General features: G+C 44.6%; 1 protein-coding gene across 1 annotated transcript in view; it reads left to right on the forward strand.

Annotated features, from left to right (window-relative positions):
- The window catches only part of abca3b (ATP-binding cassette, sub-family A (ABC1), member 3b), an 89,593-nt gene extending 72,768 nt beyond the window's left edge, over window positions 1–16,825 (forward strand). The window contains exons 22-31 of the mRNA XM_038989526.1: window positions 829–1,048; window positions 1,722–1,880; window positions 2,476–2,648; window positions 2,909–3,043; window positions 3,211–3,405; window positions 3,845–4,032; window positions 9,393–9,563; window positions 9,752–9,948; window positions 12,866–12,939; window positions 14,149–16,825. Of these exons, the coding sequence (XP_038845454.1) occupies window positions 829–1,048; window positions 1,722–1,880; window positions 2,476–2,648; window positions 2,909–3,043; window positions 3,211–3,405; window positions 3,845–4,032; window positions 9,393–9,563; window positions 9,752–9,948; window positions 12,866–12,939; window positions 14,149–14,271 (1,635 nt within the window). The 3' untranslated portion in view covers window positions 14,272–16,825. The remainder of the gene's footprint in view (window positions 1–828; window positions 1,049–1,721; window positions 1,881–2,475; window positions 2,649–2,908; window positions 3,044–3,210; window positions 3,406–3,844; window positions 4,033–9,392; window positions 9,564–9,751; window positions 9,949–12,865; window positions 12,940–14,148) is intronic.
- Window positions 16,826–22,853: the final 6,028 nt, after the last annotated feature.

The raw sequence follows: 22,853 nt of genomic DNA on the forward strand, positions 1-22,853 counted from the left end.
ACAGTAAAAAAGACATTTGAAAAAAGAGTAGCAAGGCTATATACAGATACCTGTTAGTCAGGCTTATTGAGGTAGTATGTACATGTAGGTATGGTTAAAGTGACTATGCATATATGATGAACAGAGAGTAGCAGAAGCGTAAAAAGAGGGGTTGGCGGGTGGCGGGACACAATGCAGATAGCCTGGTTAGCCAATGTGCGGGAGCACTGGTTGGTCGGGCCAATTTAGGTAGTATGTACATGAATGTATAATTAAAGTGACTATGCATATAAGATAAACAGAGAGTAGCAGCAGCGTAAAAGAGGGGTTGGGGGGGCACACAATGCAAATAGTCCGGGTAACCGGTTAACTGTTCAGGAGTCTTATGGCTTGGGGGTAAAAACTGTTGAGAAGCCTTTTTGTCCTAGACTTGGCACTCCGGTACCGCTTGCCATGCGGTAGCAGAGAGAACAGTCTATGACTGGGGTGGCTGGGGTCTTTTTTAGGGCCTTCCTCTGACACCGCCTGGTGTAGAGGTCCTGGATGGCAGGCAGCTTTGCCCCAGTTATGTACTGGGCCGTACGCACTACCCTCTGAAGTGCCTTGCGGCCTGGATTTACTTAAAGGCCCAATGCAGCTGTTTTTATACTAATATCAAATAATTTCTGGGTAACAATTATGTCCATTACTGTGATTGTTTTCAATGAAAATGGTCAAAAAGAAACAAAATAAGTTTCTTAGCAAGAGCAATTTCTGAAGCAAGAATTTAGCTAGGACTGTCTGTTAATGGTATGAGTGGGGAGGGGAATACTGAAAACTAGCTGCTATCCAAACACTCCCTCCCAACAGGTGGTGTTCCGGGCGTTTGGGGTCAAGGCCTTCATAGCGGACAACCACCTGGTTGATGTGTTATTAATCCTGCTGCTATATGGCTGGGCCGTCATCCCCCTCATGTACTTGCTCAGCTTCCTGTTCTCCACCGCTGCCACCGCCTACACCCGCCTCACCATCTTCAACATCATCAGCGGCACCGCCACCTTCCTCACCGTCACCATCATGACCATCCCAGGTGAGAGCCAGGGCCAGGATACTAGATACTAGCGTTTCACACTATCGTGCCGACCCAAACCAAACTGTGCCGCCTCTGATATTTTCAGGATGGTCCAGCAACTGTGGGGATGCGTAGCAAGTACAGCTTGGCCCAGTTTGGTTCTGAGGTGTGAAAAGCCCTTAGGTGTACTGGAACACTGGACCTGTTGGCAGCTCAGAGACAAGTGTAGTAGACAAGTGTAGTCTCTGAGCTGCCAACAGGTTCAGTGTTCCAGTACACCTAAGGGCTTTTCACGCCTCAGAACCAAACTGGGCCAAGCTGTACTTGCTACAGTTGCTGGACCATCCTGAAAATATCAGAGGCGGCACAGTTTGGTTAAAATGACTATGAACCAAACTCATTAACCAGAATCATTAAGATTTGGCGATTTAGAGCCTGTTTCTCTGCTAGTAAACAGTGAAAAAGAATGAACCCCTACTGCACACTGGTGCACTTATTTGCTTCAGAACTGGGCATTAGGCTGGCAAAATACGCTGTGGAAATACATTTGATGAATTTCCCTTTCCTTGATTCTCTTATCTCATTTCCTCCTCCTCCTCCTCCTCCTCCTCTCCTTCTCCTGTTTCCCCTTATCTCCTTCCCATCCTCTCCTCCTCCTGTTTCCCCTCCTCCTCTCTTCTCCCCCTCCCAGAGCTAAATCTACAGGACCTGTCTTGTAACCTGGACAAGGTGTTTCTGCTCTTCCCTAACTACTGCCTGGGCATGTCCTTCAGCCAGTTCTACCAGAACTACCAGTTCATCACCTTCTGCACCTCCAACCCCATGACCACGGCCTTCTGCCGTGTCTGGAGTGAGTAGTGTACTGTGTTCTCCTACAGCAGGGAGACAGCAGCCGTAGCTGTATCACAGTGTCCGTAGTTCAGTAGGAATACCTATTGTATTAGTAGCTTCTTTGGGACGGGGGTGAGGACCAAAAACATAGAGGATTATTTTATGGGACAAAATACAAATGTTATTGAGAAAGATCATTTGAAAAATATAATGTTAGTGTAAATATATGTATTGGTTCTCTTAATTTTGATTAGAGATACAAATGTAATGAGTAAAATGGTTTTGTTGATGTGATATTTTTAACATTTATTTTTTTACAGATTTTAAGGTTGATGTTAGATTTAGGGTGGGGTCGCCAGAATAATAAATAAATAAATAAAAATGGGTCTCCCGAAATGCTGGCGAAAAAAGAAAAAAGGGGGTCTCCGCTTAAAAAGTTTGAATACCACTGTGTTACATGATATGTAATTGTAGTAATATTGTGATGATGATCACAATAATGTTGATGAGAATGATTCTGACTATGACGATGGTAATGAGGATGATGAAGAAGCTGTCATGCTATTTTCTAGTTAACCCTTCGTAGCCATGACTGGTGCTCCTCCCTCTTTCAGACATCACGTACCAGGAGAACTACTTCTCCATGTCGGAGCCGGGGGTGGGGCGTTTCCTGGTGGCCCTGTCCCTGCAGGGTGTAGTCTTCATCACCCTCCTATTCATCATCGAGATGCAGTGTGTCAAAACCCTCCGCCGTTTCCTCACCCACCTCGCCAGCAGACGTAAACAGGTCAGAAGGGGAGGGACCAGAGAGTGCTGCCTCATGCCCCGGATGTGCGGAGTTTTCAGAAAATGTGCCCACCTGGTGCCCTGAGCGAGATTAAACTAATGCCCCATTTGTTTATATAGGGCTGTAGTCAAGAGCAAATTATACTCCTCTTTTAAGAATTTCAGATTTCTGAAAAACTGCTATACTTTTGGTGTGGTTGGATACATGCCAATAGTATAAAAAGACCTCATTGATAATAATAGTCAGTATGTGTCTCCTAGCTGCCTCTGATGGGGGATGCGGCCCTACTGCCGGAGGACAGGGATGTAGCGGAGGAGAGGAAGAGGGTTCTGGAGTGTCAGCCCATAGTAGAGTCTATGGTGGGGAGCCCACTCATACTGCAGGACCTCAGCAAGGTACAGCAACCTGTCTGTTAGTCTGGTCTCCCTCCCAGAGGCATCCAGTAGTGGTGAGGGTCTGTCTCTCCCTCCCTCCCTCCCTCCCTCCCTCCCTCCAGTTCTACAGCAGTGATCTCCCTCCCTCCCTCCAGTTCTACAGCAGTGATCTCCCTCCCTCCCTCCAGGTATACAGCAGTGGAGAAACAGTACTGGCGGTAGACAGACTCTCTCTAGCAGTGGGGAAAGGAGAGTGTTTTGGCCTGCTGGGTTTCAATGGAGCAGGGAAGACCACCACCTTCAAGATGCTCACCGGGGACGAGACTGTCACCTCTGGCGATGCCTACATTGACGGCTACAGCATTCTGAGGGATGTCAAGAAGGTAGGAGAGATGGAGAAGGAGAGAGAGAGGAAAACATTTGCACTTTTTTTTTAGTGTTACATACACAGAATAGGTGCAGTGAAATGTGTTGTTTGACAGGGTCATCCATAGTAGTACGGCATCCCTGGAGCAAATTAGGGTTAACTACCTTGCTCAAGCGCACATCGGCAGATTTTTCACCTTGTCGGCTCGGGTATACTCAAACCTCTAAGCTACCTGCTGCCCTACCTTAAAAGTTAATTAGGGCACAACGTAGCAAAGCATTTTGCAACAGAAAACAAAAACTAGCATTTCTTATTGAATGCGTACAGATAGGACCTTCTTAATTAGGGACTGTTTTCTTACGCTTTGTGCCTCCTGAACACCAACCAGTTCTAATATACTATGAAACTCACAAAATCACCTTGCATGACACCATCCTCTCTCCCGTGTGTCGTAGGTACAGCAGCGGATTGGCTATTGCCCGCAGTTCGACGCTGTCCTGGATCACATGACAGGAAGAGAAACGCTGAGCATGTACGCTCGGCTCCGGGGGATACCAGAGAAGTACGTGTCGGGCTGCGTGGAGAACGTGCTACGGTCCTTACTACTGGAGCCCCATGCTGACAAACTATGTCGCACCTACAGGTAAGCATTCAGGAGAGAGTGAGGGGGAGGGGCTGTGTGTGTGTGTTTGTGTTGGTTTGGGGGTGGGGGACAGTGTGTGTGTTGGTTTGGGGGTGGGGGACAGTATGTGTGTGTGTGTGTGTTGGTTTGGGGGTGGGGGACAGTGTGTGTTGGTTTGGGGGTGGGGGACAGTGTGTGTTGGTTTGGGGGTGGGGGACAGTGTGTGTGTTGGTTTGGGGGTGGGCGACAGTGTGTGTGTGTTGGTTTGGGGGTGGGGGACAGTGTGTTGGTTTGGGGGTGGGGGACAGTGTGTTGGTTTGGGGGTGGGGGATAGTGTGTGTGTGGAACTGGATGAATCATTGTGTTCTTTCCCTCTGGACTTTTGTGGCTGAAATCTCTTCACAGGATCATACTACAGGAGGCCTTCTATTGTACACATACAAAATAATTAATCTGGTGTGTGTGTAGGGCACTTGCAGGTCACAGAGCCATTTTCGTGATATTTTTGTTGTGCTCCTTCTCTCTCTAGTGACAGCTTCTCCTATAGTGTACACTACTCCTTCTCTCTAGAGACATATCTTGTCCTATAGTGTACACTACTCCTTCTCTCTCTAGTGACAGCTTCTCCTATAGTGTACACTACTCCTCTCTAGAGACATATCTTACATTTACATTTACATTTAAGTCATTTAGCAGACGCTCTTATCCAGAGCGACTTACAAATTGGTGCATTCACCTTATGATATCCAGTGGAACAACCACTTCACAATAGTGCATCTAAATCTTTTAAGGGGGGGGGGGGGGGGGGGGGGTTAGAAGGATTACTTTATCCTATCCTAGGTATTCCTTAAAGAGGTGGGGTTTCAGGTGTCTCCGGAAGGTGGTGATTGACTCCGCTGACCTGGCGTCGTGAGGGAGTTTGTTCCACCATTGGGGTGCCAGAGCAGCGAACAGTTTTGACTGGGCTGAGCGGGAACTGTACTTCCTCAGAGGTAGGGAGGCAAGCAGGCCAGAGGTGGATGAACGCAGTGCCCTTGTTTGGGTGTAGGGTCTGATCAGAGCCTGAAGGTACGGAGGTGCCGTTCCCCTCACAGCTCCGTAGGCAAGCACCATGGTCTTGTAGCGGATGCGAGCTTCAACTGGAAGCCAGTGGAGAGAGCCTAGGAGCGGGGTGACGTGAGAGAACTTGGGAAGGTTGAACACCAGACGGGCTGCGGCGTTCTGGATGAGTTGTAGGGGTTTAATGACACAGGCAGGGAGCCCAGCCAACAGCGAGTTGCAGTAATCCAGACGGGAGATGACAAGTGCCTGGATTAGGACCTGCGCCGCTTCCTGTGTGAGGCAGGGTCGTACTCTGCGAATGCTGTAGAGCATGAACCTACAGGAACGGGTCACCGCCTTGATGTTAGTTGAGAACGACAGGGTGTTGTCCAGGATCACGCCAAGGTTCTTAGCACTCTGGGAGGAGGACACAATGGAGTTGTCAACCGTGATGGCGAGATCATGGAACGGGCAGTCCTTCCCCGGGAGGAAGAGCAGCTCCGTCTTGCCGAGGTTCAGCTTGAGGTGGTGATCCGTCATCCACACTGATATGTCTGCCAGACATGCAGAAATGCGATTCGCCACCTGGTTATCAGAAGGGGGAAAGGAGAAGATTAATTGTGTGTCGTCTGCATAGCAATGATAGGAGAGACCATGTGAGGATATGACAGAGCCAAGTGACTTGGTGTATAGCGAGAATAGGAGAGGGCCTAGAACAGAGCCCTGGGGGACACCAGTGGTGAGAGCACGTGGTGCGGAGACAGATTCTCGCCACGCCACCTGGTAGGAGCGACCTGTCAGGTAGGACGCAATCCAAGCGTTGGCCGCGCCGGAGATGCCCAACTCGGAGAGGGTGGAGAGGAGGATCTGATGGTTCACAGTATCAAAGGCAGCCGATAGGTCTAGAAGGATGAGAGCAGAGGAGAGAGAGTTAGCTTTAGCAGTGCGGAGCGCCTCCGTGACACAGAGAAGAGCAGTCTCAGTTGAATGACTAGTCTTGAAACCTGACTGATTTGGATCAAGAAGGTCATTCTGAGAGAGATAGCTGGCCAAGGACGGCACGTTCAAGAGTTTTGGAGAGAAAAGAAAGAAGGGATACTGGTCTGTAGTTGTTGACATCGGAGGGATCGAGTGTAGGTTTTTTCAGAAGGGGTGCAACTCTCGCTCTCTTGAAGACGGAAGGGACGTAGCCAGCGGTCAAGGATGAGTTGATGAGCGAGGTGAGGTAAGGGAGAAGGTCTCCGGAAATGGTCTGGAGAAGAGAGGAGGGGATAGGGTCAAGCGGGCAGGTTGTTGGGCGGCCGGCCGTCACAAGACGCGAGATTTCATCTGGAGAGAGAGGGGAGAAAGAGGTTAAAGCACAGGGTAGGGCAGTGTGAGCAGAACCAGCGGTGTCGTTTGACTTAGCAAACGAGGATCGGATGTCGTCGACCTTCTTTTCAAAATGGTTGACGAAGTCATCCGCAGAGAGGGAGGAGGAGGAGGGGGGGGAGGAGGATTCAGGAGGGAGGAGAAGGTGGCAAAGAGCTTCCTAGGGTTAGAGGCAGATGCTTGGAATTTAGAGTGGTAGAAAGTGGCTTTAGCAGCAGAGACAGAAGAGGAAAATGTAGAGAGGAGGGAGTGAAAGGATGCCAGGTCCGCAGGGAGGCGAGTTTTCCTCCATTTCCGCTCGGCTGCTCGGAGCCCTGTTCTGTGAGCTCGCAATGAGTCGCCGAGCCACGGAGCAGGAGGGGAGGACCGAGCCGGCCTGGAGGATAGGGGACATAGAGAGTCAAAGGATGCAGAAAGGGAGGAGAGGAGGGTTGAGGAGGCAGAATCAGGAGATAGGTTGGAGAAGGTTTGAGCAGAGGGAAGAGATGATAGGATGGAAGAGGAGAGAGTAGCGGGGGAGAGAGAGCGAAGGTTGGGACGGCGCGATACCATCCGAGTAGGGGCAGAGTGGGAAGTGTTGGATGAGAGCGAGAGGGAAAAGGATACAAGGTAGTGGTCGGAGACTTGGAGGGGAGTTGCAATGAGATTAGTGGAAGAACAGCATCTAGTAAAGATGAGGTCAAGCTTATTGCCTGCCTTGTGAGTAGGGGGGGAAGGTGAGAGGGTGAGGTCAAAAGAGGAGAGGAGTGGAAAGAAGGAGGCAGAGAGGAATGAGTCAAAGGTAGACGTGGGGAGGTTAAAGTCACCCAGAACTGTGAGAGGTGAGCCATCCTCAGGAAAGGAACTTATCAAGGCGTCAAGCTCATTGATGAACTCTCCAAGGGAACCTGGAGGGCGATAAATGATAAGGATGTTAAGCTTGAAAGGGCTGGTAACTGTGAGAGCATGGAATTCAAAGGAGGCGATAGACAGATGGGTCAGGGGAGAAAGAGAGAATGTCCACTTGGGAGAGATGAGGATCCCAGTGCTACCACCCCGCTGACCAGAAGCTCTCGGGGTGTGCGAGAACACGTAGGCAGACGAGGAGAGAGCAGTAGGAGTAGCAGTGTTATCTGTGGTAATCCATGTTTCCGTCAGTGCCAAGAAGTCGAGGGACTGGAGGGAAGCATAGGCTGAGATGAACTCTGCCTTGTTGGCCGCAGATCGGCAGTTCCAGAGGCTGCCGGAGACCTGGAACTCCACGTGGGTCGTGCGCGCTGGGACCACCAGGTTAGAGTGGCAGCGGCCACGCGGTGTGAAGCGTTTGTATGGTCTGTGCAGAGAGGAGAGAACAGGGATAGACAGACACATAGTTGACAGGCTACAGAAGAGGCTACGCTAATGCAAAGGAGATTGGAATGACAAGTGGACTACACGTCTCGAATGTTCAGAAAGTTAAGCTTACGTTGCAAAAACCTTATTGACTAAAATGATACAGTACTGCTGGCTGGTGAATTAGGCTAGCTAGCAGTGGCTGCGTTGTTGACTTTGTTTGAAAGTGTAGCTGGCTAGGTAACCTCGATAACTGGCTAGGTAACCTCGATAACCTCGATAATTACTCTAATCTACACAATTATCTTAGATACAAAGACAGCAAAGACAACTATGTATCTAGCTAACACTACACTAGTCAAGTCGTTCCGTTGTAATGTATTATTAGTTTCTACAGTGCTGCTAGTCGGTAGAAGTTGACTAGCTAGCTAGCAGTTGTTGACTAGGTAGGAGAACGGTGGCGCGGCGACGAAAATAGCTGGCTAGCTAACCTCGATAATTACTCTAAACTACACAATTATCTTAGATACAGAGACAGCAAAGACAACTATGTAGCTAGCTAACACTACACTAATCAAATCGTTCCGTTGTAATGTATTATTAGTTTCTACAGTGCTGCTAGTCGGTAGAAGTTGACTAGCTAGCTAGCAGTTGTTGACTTAGTAGGAGAACGGTGTCGCGGCGGACGAAAATAGCTGGCTAGCTAACCTCGATAATTACTCTAAACTACACAATTATCTTAGATACAAAGACAGCAAAGACAACTATGTAGCTAGCTAACACTACACTAATCGAATCGTTCCGTTGTAATGTATTAGTTTCTACAGTGCTGCTAGTCGGTAGAAGTTGACTAGCTAGCTAGCAGTTGTTGAATAGGTAGGAGAACGGTGGCGCGGCGCGGCGGACGAAAATAGCTGGCTAGCTAACCTCGATAATTACTCTAAACTACACAATTATCTTAGATACAAAGACAGCAAAGACAACTATGTAGCTAGCTAACACTACACTAATCAAGTCGTTCCGTTGTAATGTAATAGTTTCTACAGTGCTGCTATTCGGTAGAAGTTGGCTAGCTGGCTAGCTAGCAGTGTTGACTACGTTAGAAGGACGAAAATAGCTGGCTAGCTAACCTCGATAATTACTCTAAACTACACAATTATCTTTGATACAAAGACGGCTATGTAGCTAGCTAAGAAAAATTGCTCAGATCAAACAAATCAAACCGTTGTACTGTAATGAAATGTAATATTACCTGTGGAGCGAAGCGAAGTGCGACTACTCGCTCCAACCCGGAAGTGCGACTTATATATCTTCTCCTATAGTGTACACTACTCCTCTCTGGAGACATATCTTGTCCTCTAGTGTACACTACTCCTCTCTAGAGACATATCTTCTCCTATAGTGTACACTACTCCTCTCTGGAGACATATCTTGTCCTATAGTGTACACTACTCCTCTCTGGAGACATATCTTGTCCTATAGTGTACACTACTCCTCTCTCTCGAGACATAGCTCATGAATGTCAAGATATTACTGAGTACAAACACACACACCCTTTCCTCCTTCCTTCCTTCCTCCCTCTCTCTTCCTCTTACCCCCCCTCGTCCCTCTCTCTCCACTCCCCCCCCCCCCCCCCCTTTCACTCTCTCTCCCTCCAGCGGGGGCAATAAGAGGAAGCTGAGTGCGGCTGTGGCTCTGATTGGTGGACCCCCGGTCATCTTCCTGGACGAGCCGTCCACTGGCATGGACCCGGTTGCTAGGCGACTGCTGTGGGATGCTGTGACGCGCACCCGGGATTCTGGAAAGGCCATCATCATCACTTCTCACAGGTGAGCATAGCACACACACACACCATCCTCTTCATCGCCATCATCATCCTCCACCTTCCAGTACAGTCATTAGTGTGTCACAGGAAGGAACAGAGTGACTCAGAGAATAAAATAGATGTTGTCGTGCTTGGTTTATCTTTCTCCCTCTGTCTTTCCACTGTTCGACCCCTTCTCTCTCTCTGCTGTAGTATGGAGGAATGTGAGGCCCTGTGTACCCGGCTGGCTGTGATGGTGAACGGTCAGTTTAAGTGTCTGGGCAGCCCCCAGCATCTGAAGAGTAAGTTTGGCAGCGGCTACACACTACTGGCTAAAGTACGAGTGGACAAGGAGGTGGAGGATAGCGACCTGCAACTCTTCAAGGACTTCATCGAGAGCACCTTCCCAGGTCAGAGAGACACACACACACTCCGAGTCAGACTCATGAACATACACGGGTGCACACAAACAAACTTATACAGGTGTGCGTAGTGTACACACACACGCGCACACAGACACACACACACGCACGCACCCCACTCCCTGGTTCAAAGATAATCCAAGATGTTTGACGTGGGAAGTGACAAAGAGCTCTTATAGGACCAGGGCACAAATAATAATAATCAATAATTGTGCTCTTTATTTAGCCATCGTACATATAAAACTTTTTGTTCATTGAATATTGTGAATAACTCACCACAGGTTAATGAGAAGGGTGTGCTTAAAAGGATGCACATAACTCTGCAATGTTGGGTTGTGGAGAGAGTCTCAGTCTTAAATCATTTTCCACACACAGTCTGTGCCTGTATTTAGTTTTCATGCTAGTGAGGGCCGAGAATCCACTCTCACATAGATACGTGGTTGCAAAGGGCATCAGTGTCTTAACAGCATGATTTGCCAAGGCAAGAAACTCTGAGCACAGCCCAATCCAGAAATCTGGCAGTGTCTTCTGTTTAAATTACATTTCGATGAGGCTCTCTTGTTCAGATATCGGTAAGTGGACTGGAGGCAGGGCATGAAAGGGATAACGAATCCAGGTTTTTGTGTCAACCGTTTCAGGAAAGTAATTGCGCACCCAGCTCACTCAGGTGCTTCGCTATATCACATTTGACATTGTCCGTAAGCTTGAGTTCATTTGCACACAAAAAATCATACAATGATGGAAAGACCTATGTGTTGTATAGCCAGGGAAAATGTAGAGCGGCAAATTCAAAAAAATTATATAAAATCAAACTTCCATTAAATCACACATGTAAGATACCAAATTAAAGCTACACTCGTTGTGAATCCAGCCACCATGTCAGATTTCAAAAAGGCTTTTCGGCGAAAGCATAAGATGCTATTATCTGATGATAGCACAACAGTAAACAAAGATAGTGTAGCATATTTCAACACTGCAGGCACGACACAAAACGCAGAAATAAAATATAAATCATGCCTTACCTTTGACGAGATTCTTTTGTTGGCACTCCAATATGTCCCATAAACATCACAAATGGTCCTTTTGTTCGATTAATTCCGTCCATATATATCCAAATTGTCCATTTATTTGTCGCGGTTGATCCAGAAAAAAACAGCTTCCAATTTGCGCAAAGTCACTACAAAATATCTCAAAAATTACCTCTAAACTTTGCCAAAACATTTCAAACTACTTTTGTAATACAACTTAAGGTATTTGTAAACATTAATAATCGATCAAATTGAAGACGGGTCTATCTGTTTTCAATACAGGAGATCAACAAACTAACGCTACTTTTCTAGTCTTGCGCAACTCTCAAACAGTACACATGACTTTACACTGTTTCCAGGTGGCCTCACTTCTTCATTGCACAAAGGAATAACCTCAACCTATTTCCAAAGAGTGGTGACATCCGGTGGAAGCGGTACGAACTGAAAACAGGGTGATTAGAAATCCAGTATTCCAATGAAAACTCATTGAACAGACAGTGACTTCAAAAAAAATAAAAAAATAATGGTTAGTCCTCGGGGTTTTGCCTGCTACATAAGTTATGTTATACTTACAGACATGATTCAAACAGTTTTAGAAACTTCAGAGTGTTTTCTATCCAAATCTACTAATAATATGCATATCTTATATTCTGGGGATGAGTAGAATGAAGTTGAAATTTGGCACGCTATTTATCCAATAGTGAATTTGCTGCCCCCTATCCAAGAGAAGTTAATGTAGACAGAGAAGTGCTCCAACTTCTTAATCATGGCCTCAATTTTGTCCTGCACATTGATAGTTGCGGAGAGTCCCTGTAATCCTATATTCAGATCATTCAGGCGAGAAAAAACATCGCCCAGATAGGCAAGTCATGTGAGAACCTTGTCATCGTGCAAGCAGTCAGACAAGTGACAATTATGGTCAGTAAAGAGAACTTTAAGCTCATCTCTCAATTAAAATTTTTTCAATACTTTGCCCTTTGATAGCCAGCGCACTTATGTTGTAAAAGCATTACATGGTCGCTTCTCGGTGGATGCTGCAGTGTACCCAAGTGGCGTCGGGAGCAACTGCTTGCACGCTTTTGCGCCATCAGTACAGGTACCAACACATCTTAACCACCAAAGTCCATTAGATGTCACAAAGCTGTCCAGTACTTTAAACATTTCCTCTCCTGTTGTCCTGGTTTCCAGAAGAGGAGGTCTTCCTTAATTGACCCCCCCATAAACGTAACGGACTTATTCCAGGAGCTGTGCCAGGCCTGCCACATCTGTTGACTCATCCCGCTGTAACGCATATAATTCACTGGCTTGTATGCAAAGCAGTAATTGTTTCAAAACATCTCCTGCCATGTCACTGATGCGTCGTGAAACAGTGTGGTTTGATGAAGACATTGTCTGTGTGTTATTTTAGGTCTTTTCCCCCAGCATTGTCCCAGCCATATCCGCGGCAGAAGGATGAATGAAGTCCTCCACAATAGTCTGGGGCTTGCTTGTCCTAGCCATTCGGTAGCTCACCATATAAGACGCTTCTAGCCCCTTCTTATTAATGGTATCTGTTGCTTTTATACATGTCTTACTACTCAAAAGTCGTCTATTCTAGCTCCAAAAACTCCCATGGCTTATTTTTCAAATTTCGTCATGTTTCGTTTCTAAATGTCTGCGCAAGAGTGAAGGTTTCCCGCGAGAGAGTAACGGTTAATGTGATTGGATGTTAATTATTTGACTAGGCTGCCTGTATTTAACATTGTGTTTTTGTTTCGATGAACACTAGATGGTTTAATTTTATTTTTGGCAGTGAAACGAGGCTACGCCTACCCCAGTTTGGGATTACCTGGTTTAGGGGGTTGGTCTAACATGACATCACTTCCTTCTCTCCACAGGAAGTCTACTAACAGATGAACACCAGGGCATGGTGCACTACCACTTAACTGACAAGACTCTCACCTGGGCACAGGTAACTATCTTTCTCAGCCGGTCCCTATTCACTCCCTAACCCTTCTCCTTGGCCCTCACCTGTCAGCCAACCTGTCTTTTAGACTGTGTAAGAGTACCATCTAGTGGAGACCTTACCTGTCTTTTAGACTGTGTATGAGTACCATCTAGTGGAGACCTTACCTGTCTTTTAGACCGTGTAAGAGTACCATCTAGTGGAGACCTTACCTGTCAGCCAACCTGTCTTTTAGACTGTGTAATAGCACCATCTAGTGGAGACCTAACCTGTCTTTTAGACTGTGTAAGAGTACTATCTAATGGAGACCTAACCTGTCAGCCAACCTGTCTTTTAGACTGTGTAAGAGCACCATCTAGTGGAGACCTAACCTGTTAGACTGTGTAATAGCACCATCTAGTGGAGACCTAACCTGTCTTTTAGACTGTGTAAGAGTACCATCTAGTGGAGACCTAACCTGTCAGCCAACCTGTCTTTTAGACTGTGTAAGAGCACCATCTAGTGGAGACCTAACCTGTCAGCCAACCTGTCTTTTAGACTGTAATAGCACCATCTAGTGGAGACCTAACCTGTCAGCCAACCTGTCTTTTAGACTGTGTAATAGCACCATCTAGTGGAGACCTAACCTGTCAGCCAACCTGTCTTTTAGACTTTGTAATAGCACCATCTAGTGGAGACCTAACCTGTCAGCCAACCTGTCTTTTAGACTGTGTAAGAGCACCATCTAGTGGAGAACTAACCTGTCTTTTAGACTGTGTAATAGCACCATCTAGTGGAGACCTAACCTGTCAGCCAACCTGTCTTTTAGACTGTAAGAGCACCATTTAGTGGAGACCTAACCTGTCAGCCAACCTGTCTTTTAGACTGTGTAAGAGCACCATCTAGTGGAGACCTAACCTGTCTTTTAGACTGTGTAAGACCACCATCTAGTGGAGACCTAACCTGTCAGCCAACCTGTCTTTTAGATTGTGTAAGAGTACCATCTAGTGGAGACCTAACCTGTCAGCCAACCTGTCTTTTGACTGTAATAGCACCATCTAGTGGAGGAAGTGTAATGACTCTTAGCATTAAAGTGTATTTGCCTTCAATTTGTATCTGACTACGCCACACTATTGAAGTTGTCAGACACAGCTTTTGATTTCAGGCTAAGCACTGACTCACCCTATGGTTTTCCTCTTTCTCTCCCCTCTCTTCATCCCCCCCATCCTCCCCAAGGTGTTTGGCACCCTGGAGGCAGCCAAAGAGAAGTACAACATCGACGACTACGCTGTGAGCCAGATCTCCCTGGAACAGGTGTTCCTCAGCTTCGCCCAGTTCCAGCACTGCAGCAGGAAATAGATGGAGCGAGGAGGAAGACGGGGAGCTCCATCTCTCTGTTTCTCTCTCTTTCTGTCTGTCCATCCGTCGTGTGTATCTCTCCACTCTGTGTGGATGACCTGTGTACATGGACTCGACTATGTGACGCGCCACTGAGCTATGATCAGGTCTTGATCTACACACACTTACATACACACAGACAGACACTGCAGTGATTGAATCCCTGGATACCCGGACTTCAACGTGGCCGTGTTACCCCAGCTCCCTCTAACCCCGCTGGGCTTGGACCGCCAACCAGACTGGACCTGTTGATCCAAGCCTGGGTCTTAACCATCAACCACTCCTTTCTCTTCTGTTCAATCAGTTTATGTGTTGGACATTTAGGTCAGTCCAATGGCAAGGTTAGGGAGTTCGGTTTGGAGGGGGGGGGTTGTTGTCTGCTATACGACCAAGTAAGGAATCTTAGATGTTACACCTTTTTTGTGTTTGACGTTTAAAGACCATGTATACAACTGGATACCACTGGATATGAGTGGTCTACTCTGTATAATACAACTCAGCCGTGTGAATGTGTGACAGTCAGGGTTGTGAATGTGTGACAGACCTTTTTTTGAACTTGTATGCAGCTTTCTTTGTTATGTATAATTTTTGTCTCCTCATATGATTCTTACTGTGGTCCTAAACAATTGTGCACAGTGGCTATTGTTCATCACTGATATGATTGAAATATACAATGAAGCACTTCGTGAGGCAATTGTAAAACAAATCAACACATTTTGTTTTCTTTATTAGAGTAAATGCCATGCTAATGCCATGCCAGGGTAAATGCTATGCTCTAACGCTTGCTCATCCTTTTTGGTCGGATGTAAATTATGTAATAGATTCATGGCACTGAAGCCACTTCCAGTAGGAAATCATTAGATTGGTTTGCAGAAACGTTGCAGCTAACAATTGCATGTCTGAATGAATAACAACCTCTCTACACTGCATTGCATGGCACACAAAAAGCGTGCTAGGTATTGAGATGCCCTCAGACCATCATCGAAATTCCTAATTGCAAGATTCAGAAAGAAAAAGCATCTTGAAGGATTTGGGCATGTTGGACTGTGTGGTTTCTATCCTTGGCATTGTGTCCACTGACTGAAGCACAACTTCCCTTTCTAGGGGCTACAGTAAGTTTGATGCAGTGTCATAGTTACAGAATCACTATATCCACCTGCTGAGGTACAGATATGTTATTTGACTATAAGGGATAGGTCAATGACCTTGTGAAATCGCTGAACTATCCCTTTAAGTGAGGTGTTTTTTGGTTGGTTTATCCACACTAATTTAACTGCAGCTTAATCATTTCATGTTAACTTTATTTGTTTGTGTGCTGTCCCTTTACTGCTGTCAATTATACTACTACAGTACTACTATGTTATTCCTGATTGCTGAAACAAAATTATGTTTTTGCTTATCAATGTGTAGATGCATTACAGCTATGGACCAATCACTGTTACGTCCTCTTAATATAGAGTTTAGAGTACTTTACTATAGAGTAACACACCGTCCAGTCATCAGTCACTTTTTTCCGTCCATTGGCTGTTTTTTTTCCATTTGCAAACCCTTAATGTAATTGAATGAAGAGGTTGAATGAGAATGTGATGTTTAAAGACAATAGCTTCCACAAGAATGAAAGTATTTCTGTCCAGACAGAGAATTCCTGCTTCTTGTCCCAGCATTCCATTTATACATTTTTTTGCTTTGTGGAAAATGTTTAGGCCTAGTCCAATATTTAGTCTTGTGTCTAGACATGCTAACTCTCCTATGTTCTCCCAATGCTACACTGGTTGATGTGGTTATGTATCTAAACTATCAACAGTAGTCATGGGAGCATAGTGTAAAAGTCTTAAAGGGATAGCTGATTTTTTTGTTGATGTTTTCACTTAAAAAAGTAAACTGTCCTTTTTAAAAGAATGTTTCTGAAGATGGTTAACTTATCAATGCAACTGACTGTAAAACAGCCTCACACAAGGACCATGAAGGATCAACTCTGCCCCCCCCCCCCCACCCCGCTCATAGCTCACTCAATCTAACGAGTTGACTTATTTCTTTTGTTAAGCACTTTTGAAGTAAACCTCCGCAACAATGGCTGTTTCTGGGATGGTTGAACTTAAGCACTGGGTGGGATAGTTGACAAACTGATAGGCAAGTGGTTACAGACTTAAATAGAGGCTGATGTTCATGTTTGGAAGACAAAAAATAGGGCTTATTGATTATACAGGGCTCTGTCCTGACAAATGCTGTTTTTGTTACGTCTCTACATATCATAGATGCCAGTTCATCTATATGGACATGTCTTACAGCTATATCGCATTTTGAGTTAAGTAAAAGAGAACTTGAAAACATTGTGATGATGATGCATATGATTAGGATAAAATACAATGTATCATATTTAAAAAAGGGAATCATCATTGTACTCGTATGTACTGTATCATGGAACTAACCTTGTCTACTGTATAATTACTGCTATTATTTTTAAATTAAATTTGCTCTATGCAAATTGAAACAAAAACTAGTATTCCTTTACTTTAGAAACACCACACTCCCATTATACATGATCAATGATGAGCTATTTCTAATAATAAGCCAGCTGTTCTACAAATGTATAAAACTGGACCAGCTGGACCCAAACAGACAGTAGTACACTGTGGTCATATACTGTTAACACCTATATGATTTGATTGTGAATCAGAGCATGACCTGTGTGTATCCCCTCAGTAGTTACAACCCAGGTTTTCTCTGGTGTTTTCAGAGGGGAACGCACAGATCCCCTCAGTAGTTACAACCCAGGTTTTCTCTGGTGTTTTCAGAGGGGAACGCACAGATCCCCTCAGTAGTTACAACCCAGGTTTTCTCTGGTGTTTTCAGAGGGGAAGGAACAAACTTTGACGATGGACAAAAATCTTGCAGGACCAGTTATTTGACCTCCCTATTCCCTGCTGTATTGCCAGATTAGCATATATGTCATACAACCTGGAACCTATGGGCCGGTTTCCCAGTCTAGGACTATGCTAAATCTGTCTGGGAAACCTTTATTGGGCTTGGGCTATTCTTTCACTCCCCTGAATGGAAAAGTAGGGGTTGGTCAAAGACATTCATATTACCAGGAAGCATGAAGAAAAGTATTTTATAGGTGTGAGAGGGATTTGTGTCAGTTCTTTGTTCATGTTCACAATCTGCTAACTGATTCTTCAGAAAGTGTGAAACACAATCAGGCCTAAAAGACAATTGAGGTTAAACTGTATTCCTACTTCCTCTTATTCAATTTTGTGATGACTTTTAATCAGTAAATTCTCTGTTGCTCAGTATAGACGGATTACAGTATGAGATAATGACATCTACGTGATATCCATGTTCTACATTCTGTTGAGGCTGTTCCGTTATGTTGAAAAATATGGTCAGCATATACAGCGCCTTAGGAAAGTATTCAGACCCCTTGACTTTTTCCACATTTTGTTATGTTACGGCCTCATTCTAAAATGGATTAAAAAAATAATTACTCAACAAGCTACACACAATACCCCAGATGACAAAGCAAAAACAGGTTTTTAGAAATTTCTGCAAATCTGTTTATTAAAAATAAACAGAAATACCTTATTTACATAAGTATTCAGACCCTTTGCTATGAGACTCGAAATTGAGATCAGGTGCATCCTGTTTCCTTTGATCATCCTTGAGATGTTTCTACAACTTGATTGGAGTCCACCTGTGGTAGATTCAATTAAATGGACATGACTTGGAAAGGCAAATACCTGTCTATATAAGGTCCCACAGTTTACAGTTCATGTCAGAGCAAAAACCAAGTCATGAGGTCAAAGGAATTAGGTCAAAGGAATTAGTCCGTAGAGCGCCGAGACAGGATTGTGTCGAGGCACAGATCTGGGGAAGGGAACCAAAACATTTCTGCTACATTGAAGGTACACAAGAACACAGTGGCCTCCATCATTCTTAAATGGAAGAAGTTTGGAACCACTAAGACTCTTACTAGAGCTGGCTACTTGGCCAAACTGAGTAATTGGCGGAGAAGGGCCTTGGTCACCTCCCTGACCAAGAACCCGATGGTCACTCTGACAGAGCTCTAGAGTTCCTCTGTGGAGATGGGAGAACCTTCCAGGAGGACAACCATCTCTGCAGCACTCCATCAATCAAGCCTTTATGGTAGAGTGGCCCAATGGAAGCCACTCCTCAGTAAAAGGCACATGACAGCCCACTTGGAGTTTGCCAAAAGGTACCTATGACTCTCAGACCATGAGAAACAAGATTATCTGGTCTGATGAAATCAAGATATTTTCCCTGAATGCCAAGCGATACGTCTGGAGGAAACCTGGCACTATCCCCACGGTGAAGCATGGTGGTGGCAGCATCATGCTGTGGGGATGTTTTTCAGCGGCAGGGACTGGGAGACTAGTCAGGATCGAGGAAAAGATGAACGGAGCAAAGTACTGAGAGATCCTTGATGAAAACCTGCTCCAGAGCGCTCAGGACCTCAGACTGGGGCGAAGGTTCACCTTCCAACAGGACAACGACCCTAAGCACACAGCCAAGACAACGCAGGAGTGGCTTCGGGACAGGTCTCTGAATGTCCTTGAGTGGCCCAGCCAGAGCCCAGACTTGAACCCGATCAAACATCTCTGGAGAGACCTGAAAATAGCTGTGCAGCAACGCTCCCATCCAACCTGACAGAGCTTGAGAGGATCAGCAGAGAAGAATGGGAATAACTCCCCAATACAGGTGTGCCAAGCTTGTAGCGTCATACCCAAAAAGACTCGAAGCTGTAATGTCTGCCAAAGGTGCTTCAACAAAGTACTGAGTAAAGGGTCTGAATACTTACGTAAATTGTATATTTCCGTTTTTTGTTTGTAATAAATTTGCTAAAATAATGAAGAAAAAAAAATTGGGCTTTGTCATTGTGGGGTATTGTGTGTAGATAAGGGGGAAAAAACAATTTAATACATTTTTGTGGCTGTAACCTAACAAAATGTGGAAAAAGTCAAGGGGCCTGAATACTTTCTATAGGCACAGTGTGTATATATGTAAAATATATATATGTGTCACGACTTCTGCTGAAGTTGGTCCCTCTCCTTGTTCGGGCGGCGTTCGGCGGTCAAAGTCACCGACCTTCTAGCCATCGCTGATCCACTTTTCATTTTCCTTTGGTTTTGTCTTGTCTTGTATCACACCTGGTTCCAATTACATCAATTACATGTTGTGTATTTAACCCTTGTCAGTGATTGTTTTTTTGTAAGCATTGTGTAAGATATGTTCTGGTGTGCGACGGGTTTTGTAGCCACTTGTATTATTTTGTATATTTTGGTTTTCTGAGTTTTTGAGCACTTATTTAACTGCTCCGTTTATACCAAGTTCGATCTCCTGCGCCTGACTTCCTTGCCACCAGCACGCACCCTTACAATATATGTACCAGTCAAAAGTTTGGACCCACTTACCAATTCAAGGTTTTTTCTTTATTTGTACTATTTTCTACATTGTAGAATAATAGTGAAGACATCAACATTATGAAATAATGCATATGGAATCATGTAGTAACCAAAAGTGTTAAAGAAATCAAAATATTTTATATTTGATATTCTTCAAAGAAGCCATCCTTTACCTTGATGACAGCTTTGCACACTCTTGTCATTCTCTCAACCAGCTTCACCTGGAATGCTTTTCCAACCGTCTTGAATGAGTTCCCATGTATGCTGAGCACTTGTTGGCTACTTTTCATTCACACTGCGGTCATCCCAAACAATCTCAATTGGGTTGAGGTCAGGTGATTGTGGAGGCCAGGTCATCTGATGGAGCACTCCATCACTCTCCTTCCTGATAATATATATTTGGATTTGTTTAACACTTTTTTGGTTACTACATTATTCCATATGTGTTATTTCATAGTTTTGATGTCTTCACTATTATTCTACAATGTAGAAAATAGTAAAAATAAAGAAAAACCCTTGAATGAGTAGGTGTGTCCAAACTTTTGACTGGTACTGCACGTCGGTTGTTTTGCTTCAGGACGCTCACAGGCCTCACAAGACTCATCTAACGGTCCCCCGGTACTAGCTGAAAAATGAATGGAAGTAGAGTGCCTTCAGAAAGTATTCTCACCCCTTGACTTGATCCACATTGTTGTGTTACAGCCTGAATTTAAAATGAATTCAAGTGAGAGTTTTTGTCACTGGCCTGCACACAATACCCCATAATGTCAACATGGAATTATTTTTTTACTAATTCATTTAAAATGGAAAGCTGAAATGTCTTGAGTTAGTAACTATTCAACCCCTTTGTTATGACAAGCTTAAATTAAAATTAAATAAGTTAATGAGTAAAACTTGCTTAACAAGTCACCTAATAAGTTCCATGGACTCACTCTGTGTTTAACATGAGTTTTTAATGACTACCTCATCTCTGTACCCCAGACATACAATTATCTGTAAGGTCCCTCAATCGAGCAGTGAATTTTAAACACAGATTCAACCACAAAGACCAGGGAGGTTTTCCAATGCCTCACAGAGAAGGGCACCTATTGGTAGATGGGTAAAAAAAAGCAGATTTTGAATACCCCTTTGAGCATCATGACGTTAGGAATTACACTTTGGATGTGTATCAATACACCCAGTAACAACAAAGATACACACTTCCTTCCTAACTCAGTTGCCGGATTGGAAGGAAACCACTCAGAGATTTCACCATGAGGCCAATGGTGACTTTAAAACAGTTACAGAGTTTAATGACTGACTATGAGAAAACTGAGGATGGATCAATAATATGGTAGTTACTCCACAATACTAACCTAATTGACAGAGTGAAAAGAAGAAAACCTGTTCAGAATAAAAAATATTCCAAAACATACATCCTGTTTGCAACAAGGCACTAAAGTAATACTGCATGTTTGCGGCAAATACAATACAACACATTACTGAGTACCACTCTCACTTTTCCACGGGCCATTCAATTGTACAACTGACTAGGTATCCCCCTTTCCCCTTTCCTTTACATATTTTCAAGCATAGTGGTGGCTGTATCATGTTATGGGTATGCTTTTAATCGTTAAGGACTGGGGAGTAATTCAGGATAGAAAAGAAACGGAATAGAACTAAGCAAAGGAGAAATCCTAAAGGAAAATCTGGTTCAGTCTGCTTTCCACTTAACACTGGGAGATGAATTCCCCTTTCAGCAGAACAATAACCTAAAACACAAGGCCAAATCTAAACTGGAGTTCCTTACCAAGAAGATAGTGAATGTTCATGTGGACGAGTTACATTTTTTACTTATATCTACTTGAAAATCTATGGCAAGACCTGAAAATGGTTGTCTAGCAATGAACAACAACCAATTTGACAGAGTTTAATAATTTTTCGAATGAATAATGTGTTAATGATGTACAATCCAGGCGTGGAAAGCCCTTAGAGTCTTACCCAGAAAGACTGACAGCTGTAATCGCTGCCAAAGGTGCTTCTACAAAGTATTGACTCAGGGGTGTGAATAGTTACAGCTGAAGTTTACATACACTCAATTAGTATTTGGTAGCATTGCCTTTAAATTGTTTAACTTGGGTCAAACATTTTGGGTAGCCTTCCACAAGCTTCCCACAATAAGTTGGGTGAATTTTGGCCCGTTCCTCCTGACAGAGATGGTGTAACTGAGTCAGGGTTGTAGGCCTCCTTGCTTGCACACGCTTTTTCAGTTCTGCCCACAAATGTTCTATAGGATTGAGGTCAGGGCTTTGTGATGGCCACTCCAATACCTTGACTTTGTTGTCCTTAAGCCATTTTGCCACAACTTTGGAAGTATGCTTGGGGTCATTGTCCATTTGGAAGACACATTTGCGACCAAGCTTTAACTTCCTGACTGATGTCTTGAGAAGTTGCTTCAATATATCCACATCATTTCCTGCCTCATGATGCCATCTATTTTGTGAAGTCCACCAGTCCCTCCTGCAGCAAAGCACCCCCACAACATGATGCTGCCACCCCCGTTCTTCACGGTTGGGATGGTGTTCTTCGGCTTGCAAGCCTCCCCCTTTTTCGTCCAAACATGATGATGGTCATTATGGCCAAACAGTTCTATTTTTGTTTCATCAGACCAGAGGACTTTTCTCCAAAAAGTACAATCTTTGTCCTCATGTGCAGTTGCAAACCGTAGTCTGTCTTTTTTTATGGCGGTTTTGGAGCAGTGGCTTCTTCCTTGCTGAGCGGCCTTTCAGGTTATGTTGATATAGGACTCGTTTTACTGTGGATATAGATACTTTTGTACCTATTTCCTCCAGCATCTTCACAAGGTCATTTGCTGTTGTTCTGGGATTGATTTGCACTTTTCGCACCAAAGTACGTTCTCTAGGAGACAGAACGCGTCTCCTTCCTGAGCGGTATGATGGCTGCGTGGTCCCATGGTGTTTATACTTGCGTACTATTGTTTGTACAGATGAATGTGGTAACTTCAGGCGTTTGGAAATTGCTCCCAAGGATGAACCAGACTTGTGGAGGTCTACAATTTTTTTTCTGAGGTCTTGGCTGATTTCTTTTGATTTTCCCATGATGTCAAGCAAAGAGGCACTGAGT

The sequence above is a fragment of the Salvelinus namaycush genome, chromosome 3 (assembly GCF_016432855.1).
Source record: "Salvelinus namaycush isolate Seneca chromosome 3, SaNama_1.0, whole genome shotgun sequence".
Lineage (NCBI taxonomy): Eukaryota > Metazoa > Chordata > Actinopteri > Salmoniformes > Salmonidae > Salvelinus > Salvelinus namaycush.